The sequence below is a fragment of the Raphanus sativus genome, chromosome 2, assembly GCF_000801105.2.
Source record: "Raphanus sativus cultivar WK10039 chromosome 2, ASM80110v3, whole genome shotgun sequence".
Classification (NCBI taxonomy): Eukaryota; Viridiplantae; Streptophyta; class Magnoliopsida; order Brassicales; family Brassicaceae; genus Raphanus; species Raphanus sativus.
Genome location: NC_079512.1, coordinates 13,837,311 through 13,844,667, shown reverse-complemented (window position 1 = coordinate 13,844,667; position 7,357 = coordinate 13,837,311). Strand labels below are relative to the sequence as shown.

The 7,357-nt window shown below is 37.9% G+C and overlaps 1 protein-coding gene across 1 annotated transcript; it reads left to right on the top strand.

Annotated features, from left to right (window-relative positions):
• The first annotated feature begins 3,677 nt into the window (after positions 1-3,677).
• On the top strand, positions 3,678-4,322 carry LOC108837751 (uncharacterized). The gene has a single exon (XM_018610770.2). The coding sequence runs from the start codon at positions 3,678-3,680 to the stop codon at positions 4,320-4,322; it is 645 nt and encodes a 214-aa protein (XP_018466272.2).
• The last annotated feature ends 3,035 nt before the right edge of the window (positions 4,323-7,357 follow it).

The following is a 7,357-nucleotide window of genomic DNA, read 5'->3' as shown; positions in this document are numbered from 1 at the left end:
CTTAATGTCCAGCTTTAAACAGAGCATGTGGTGAACCAGCCTTGAAGCCCAACCAAATCCCTGCTCCTTGAACTTGATGAAAACTCCCAATCTCGACCCTTGAGCTCTTCAAATTCATCATCAGTGAGAGCTTCCCTAAGAGCAGTATGCAACCTGTTGTTATCCGTATGATACGAAATGCTATGCTGGGGTTCTGGCTCTTCCCCTAATGTGTATAACCTACGGGGGAGTTCTGGAATATCCATCCTTTTTGTCTGCAAAATAATCAAAGACAACAATAGAAGTCAGAACACAAGCTAAATCAATCACGCCTTAATTGTTACTCTAGACGACTTAGTAGACGACTTTAATATAAGTCGTCTGGAAAGTCGTCCAACTGGACGACTTAGTTGACGACTTATATTTAAGTCGTCTGAAAAGTCTTCCAAATGGACAACTTATATTTAAGTCGTCTATTAAGTCGTCCAGTTGGAAGACTTTCCAGACGACTTACTTACAAGTCTTCCAGTAGAAAAATTTCAAGCGGACCTGATTAGTCGCAGAAGGAGTTGGAGTACTCGTCATTGTGGTTATAGATCTGAAAAAATAAACGTGAAACGGTGAGAATGAGTAAATTGATAGAGACAACGTTTTATGTTCATCTTTTCCTCGAGATTGATGACTTACCGGCGTTAGGGTTTACAGAGAAACGGCGCTACGGTTTACAGAGAAGAAGCGGCGGCACTAGGGTTTAGAAGAAGCGGCGGTGCTAGCTAGTGTTTAGAGGAAGCGGCGGTGAGAACGTTGGTGAGCACGGTGGCGAGGGCGACGGTTTGTTCGGAAATAGTGGAAGCGGGGGCGATAGGGTTTAGAAGAATCGGCGGCGCTAGGGTTAGAAGAAGCTGCGGCGACAACGGTGAGAATGAAGTGAGATAGATAGCCGACATTGAGAACGATGGTTTGTTCGGAAATAGTGGGAATTCGAATCGCCTTTGATATCGCCGGTGAGAGAGAACTGTTAGGGTTTCTGAATTTCGCGGAAAATGAAAAAAAAAAATCACCTTATATATTGGGTGAATAATCCAGTTAGCTTTAAAAGTACATTGGTAAACTTTAAGGTTTGGTCCGGTTTAGACGACTTATTCTGGCTGATAATGTACATCAGACGACCTAATATTTAGTCGTCTGTGCACAGAAGACTAAATATTAAGTCGTCCCAGACCCTAAAATGAACCCCTAAACTAAAATGACTAAATTAACTTACTAACCACGTTATAAAATCAAATTATACTTCAATAGTGTTTACTATACACAGAAATGAACACGCTTAGGTAATTTTAAAAATTTTCAAAAACGGTTTTAATGCTTTCCAAAATCTAACCCTAAGAACACATACAATACTACAACATATGTTGATGAAACATAAACTAAAGAATATCATGACTCACTACTTTCACTCATCTGGGCTGAAAACAATTGAAATTTGTTATATATTAATTTATATCTCTTAAGACATATGTTAATTACATAATTCCAATTTTTCACTTATCAAAATATTTTTTACAAAATTTTTAAATTATGTTTAAGAATAACTGTCCAGACGACTTTAAGTTAAGTCGTCTGGACGACTTATTTTCAAGTCTTCTAAACAGACGACTTGCAAGGGGTAGAAACGTAAAAAAAAATCCGTTTTTTGTTTGTTCACAAGGAGATAGTTGTAATTTCAATAGCCTTTTAGGTTACTTTTGCCTTTGACCCAAGTTAGGGTATTCTTTTGGGTTTGACTCCAAGTTTTGAGTCACACTTGGCAATTCTCCCTGAATTCAAACCCTATGTCTAGCACTCTTCCTTATCTTATAAAAACCCTTATCATATTGTTAGTGAAGCAACTACCTACCTCAATTAGGATTGATTAATTGATTAGATTTAATTGATTCTCTAACTCCTTGTGATTCGATCCCTAAGTACTACAACTGAATCTCTTATTTGAGAGAATAAGTCACTCCTTAGGGTAATTTGAGTGGTATCAAAGACTTGTATATATACCGGAGTCTTGGATATGATTTACTCTTAAAGTATATTGCTTCTTGTTGTGGTCAAAACGCTACTACTTCTTAGAAAAAAACACTTTAGAGACTTTGCATAGGCCATGAAATACTCATATATATTACGAAATCTATTATTGTGGATGTTCCAGCAACCGTAGATTGTACTAAGATTTACTTACTAGGCTTTGGTCCATTAGTGGCCCATCTTGTATTTGGCCCATTAGGGTTTCAGACATTGTAACTCCTTATATAAGGAGCTCATATTCGACAATAATAAGACACACATTCACAACACGTTATCAGCACGAGCTAAGCTCAAAAACCCTAGCTAAAATTCGTAGCCCACCAAAACCCTAAAAACAGCCGCAACTTAAAACCGCCGTATATCCATAACCGTAACGACTTAGACAACAAGCCACCTAACAATCTGTAGCTCTTGACGAGAGGAATCCAGCGCCGCAAACCTTACATCCATCGGACTTTAGACGCGCCCGCACCTCCCAACCGAAGCCGCGCCATCAGAAACCCTAACCATCCGAGACTTCTCTCTCTCTCTAAAGGTGGTCCTTTTCAACCCGTCAAACCTAAGGTAAAGATCTGAGACTCTAGAACACTAATAAACAGACCTTAAAGAAACTGAGTAACAAGAAATACAACTTGAATATTTAAAAGATGAATCCGCAAAACATAAACCCTAAAACCGTGTATCATACAAATCGTATAAAACACATATGAGATCCGATTTTCCACTTCTTTTTTGTGCTTGTTTGATTGAAAAATATAGAAAACCTAAACTATATTGAAACAGAAATCTTAAGAAAAAAAATATGAACTTGTTTTGTTCTTAAACGTTTTGCTTGTTCATTTTACAAAGTCTGACATGATAAGTATTATCAGATCCTTAAAATCGGAGATGATAAAGCTTTATCCGATCAGTTGGACATGATAAACTTTAATCCGATTTTTCGGACATGATAAGTTTTAATCCGATTAGTTTCCATAAAAGGAAACTTTCTATTTTTAGAAACTTACTATAAAAGGAAACTTTTTATTTTTAAAACCTACTAAATAAGGAAATTTTCCATTTTCTATAACTTTCCTAATAAGGAAACTTTCTATTTTTAGAAACCTAATAAATAAGGAAATTTTCCATTTTCTAAAACTTTCCTAATAAGGAAACTTTCTATTTTTAGAAACCTACTAAATAAGGAAATTTCCCATTTTCATAAACTTTCCATAAAAGGAAATTTTGTTTATCATAGCCGTGTGGTTTTATACATTGATATGAATGAGATTCGCTGAACATAAGTAGCCGTATGGCTTCTTGTTTGATTGATTGGCCGAAGAGCCTTGTTCAGCTGAGTGGCCTTGATTGCAAACTGGCCGTGTGGCCCTCTTATTTGTTTGCTGGCCGTGTGATCTTGAATATATGATGGCTGAATGGCATTGATCACAGTATAGCCGTGTGGCCCTCTTATTTGCATAGTGGCCGTGTGATCTTGAATATATGATGGCCGAATGGCATTGATCACAGTATAGCCATGTGGCTTATGATTGCATAATGAGCCGTATGGCCTTGTTTCTTTGTATAGCCGAATGGCATCAGAAACCATATGCATTAATACTAAATCATTGTTTGATATGATTCAGATGTCGAGATTCCAACCCTTGGATTATGATACCCTAGATATCTCTGGAGAGAACTATCTAAGATGGGCAATAAATATCTCGGTTATACTAAAGACAGAAGGTCTTAGTGAATGTATCATCAAGAATGATCATGGAACCGAGAATGAAAAGTATATGGCATTAACAGTAATGCACCATCATCTCAATAAGGAACTGAGAAATCAGTACCAAGATATACAAAGCCCTCGATGCCTTTGGACAGAATTAAAGTCCAGATACACTAAGGTGTTATTACCAAAGGTAAGGCATGAGTGGATGAGCCTCAGGTTCCGGGACTTTGGGTCCGTGGAAGAATACAATTATGCTCTATCCAAAGCAGCTCATACACTGATACTATGTGGTGAAAAGTTGACAGAGGAGGAATTACTTGAAAAAGTTTTCTCCACAGCAGATCCAAGAGATCTAACTTTACAACTAACCTATCGAGATAAAGGTTTCACCACATACAACGATCTATTCTTATACTTATCTCAAAATGAGCAGATGAATCAGATAAAAGATGAAATGAGCGGCTATGAGGCAGATAGTGATGAAAATGATGATGAAGAATCCATGGGAGCCACGTCCAAAGTGACAGATGGAGTGGCCGGCTTGACCATTGTCTAAAGCCTTCGACATTCTGATTTTATATTTTATGATTTGGTTTTGTTTTCAATTTGATTTGTCATTTAAAATTTCACAGCATTAATAAAAGTTTTCTTTTATCTTCAATGATTGATTTGCTTTAAAAATATTTTGATTGACAAATGAGAATGAAAACTCGAGAAGAGTATGTCTAAGACCATCACGCTTAAGGCATGGCCTTAAAGGGGCACGAAATTTAGTCACCTAAAGACCCATTGAGTTATAAGAAAGACCCAACAACTCCACTGGCCGTGGATACCACAATAACCGTGGTCGTGGATCCAACCATGGCCGAGGAGGTAGTAGAGGTCGTAGTGGCATTTCCAAAGCCACCTCATTTGCACAAATGGTTTCCATAGTGAACCAATGGGCAAAGCAAAGTAAAAGGAAACAAAAATGTTCCTTCAGCTTATGAAAATCGCCAAGGCATTATAAAGAGGTCGAGACTACATTCTCTCCTTACTGATCTTGAAACTATGCTAAAGATCAGTGTGATAAGGCATAAAGGCCTAGGTAACCAGAAGGGTTCACCAACGAGTTAAACACTTTATGGCATGACCGAATTAGCCATCCTGGTCCAAAAACTTGATGCAAAGTTTAAAATTACTAAGGCACAAAGAGTTATACCATAAAATCTCACGTAGTGAAACATGTACACAAGGGAAACTCAGTAGGCTTCATTGTCCCAAGCAACACGAAAATATAATCTGATCATGAGGGAAGTGAGGACAAAACCCGTGATCATGACCAGACTACAAATTCGTGTACCATGGTCTATGACCATGCTGGCCGTCCAAGCATTACGTTTAAGTGAGAACATAAAAACGAATTTTATAGCATATTCATGAGGGGGAGAATAGACACTCTGTGTGGTCCATGACCATACTATAAAAACGTGAACATAACAAGCCTGGCCGAAGGCCATAAGGCATGATAGCTTTGCCGTACAAGCCATAACCTATAAGGTTCAGATTTCAAAAGTCTATAAGCTTGGGGACATCACAAGTATACATGTATAAAAGATAAGATACATCAAGCCATATAAAGTGAGCATAGATATTCCCATCTAAGAATGATAACGGGTCATAATCCAGATATAGACCATCCTAAGAGTTTATGAATAAATCACCACATACATATGTGCCATCTAGGATGGAGAATATCATATAAGGATGAGATGAGTAATAAGGGAATATATGTTGGATAAGAGAACATGATCTTTCTCCCACGAATTCAATGAGACCATGAGCCAAACATAAGGTGATAAGATTGTGGCCAAGGTACACAGATTACATACAAGATGTATCCGCCTATCCAACATCAAGGAGAAAGAAATAAGCTTGTAAATGGTAAATAGAAAAGTGGAATGGTTTTAACCATCCTTGTCTTGGCAAAGATCCTCAGACCAGAGATATGTACTGGACGTCCATAACAAAGAAAGAAAGATAGCCAGACAGACCCGAAAGAATGACTAAGTCATACCAGCTTAGCACCACGATATAAATGTCCTAGTAGAGACATAGTCAAGTTGCTGTGAAGTCTATACAAGATAGACCAATATGTTCCATAGATAAGGAACCTCGGATAAGAAGAGATAGGTGCTCATAATGACAGATCCGGGTTCATAAGAGAAACCATACTAGACAATGAGATAAGGTCGGCCGACCCTAAGGTACAGGTATCATACATTGTAGTCTTGCAAGCTACAAAGTATTCAGTGATCCTAATAAGAATATAAAATCTCAATCGATTGTATCATGTCTAGAATGCGATAGAACGCAAAGGAACAATATATAAGGTGTCGACACATACACACTCATAAGTGATAAAGATGCATAAGAGAAAGCACTTGAGCATAAAAGATATAAGCGAGGATCAAGAACCCATGTGAGAGTACTCATAGAGAATAGAAAGGGACGTGGAGTTATAGTAAAGAATGTATGAGATGGGCGTATTGGCCAAATACATAAGAGAGACGCCATCTAACCAGTGAAGAGATGATTCTTGTGAGGAAAAGAAAATCGTGAGATGTAGAACATGAATGTATATACAAGAGGTCATACATGTTGCTACATAAAGCATTCAATAGAATGGCTTGATCACACAAGGATACTCACAGGGACTAAGGAACAAGAAAATGAATTCCTATGTGGTGAATGCTACTACCCAATATCAAAATTGATAAGATCTGGGCATATAAGAGAGATGTAGTAGACATTGAATATATCACTAGATATATAAAGGTAATCTAGATACCTTAAGAGATGAGAAAGAAGTTCTCACAGAACAACATCGTTCCTGCGTTGTTCATGGACTGAGATAATGCAGCTCCATGCATGCATATGTACATATGATAAGACTAAGTGATACTTAGTAGAAAGTTCTATTAGAACGTTTCAGATCAGTTCATATAGTAGTCCATATATTCCTTGTGGTTATACTTAAAGAAAGGATGATTAAGATGATTGATTCTTGGGAAGGCTGTGGAGAGACTACAATGATCTATAATAGAGATCATTAGTCGTGTATGAATGTTGGGATCTATGATCCAACGTACCAAGAATAAGAATGTGATATGGTCAGAGAGAATCCATCAGATTCACGACCAAAGAATTCATATCGACTAGGATCATGTCCGACCTAGCTCGACCTTAATCATCACTGGTCCCGACCAGTCCGTCCCGATCAGTCTGTTCCGTCCAGCTCGTTCCGACCAGTTCCTCTAGGTCTTGATCCGACCTAAACCATCCAAGTGAGAGGAACATTCTATTGACTCAAAAGTGGCTTAGTTTTGATTAGCTTCAAACTATAACATAGTAGCCATTCATGAACAGACCGTGGGCATATAATAAAGAAGGTTCATGAAAGAGTTTTTGGTCAAAAGTTGTGAACGGCATACATATTGGGCGAGAGCATGACCCGGATAGGTCAACATTGGACGAGAACATAATCCGGATGGATTATGGATGATGTCATGATCCGGACAGATCATGGACATATAAAGGCATTCATAGTCG

Bases quoted from the DNA above. Each gene is read 5' to 3' on its own strand.
- LOC108837751 (XM_018610770.2), top strand. From the start codon at position 3,678: ATGTCGAGATTCCAACCCTTGGATTATGATACCCTAGATATCTCTGGA.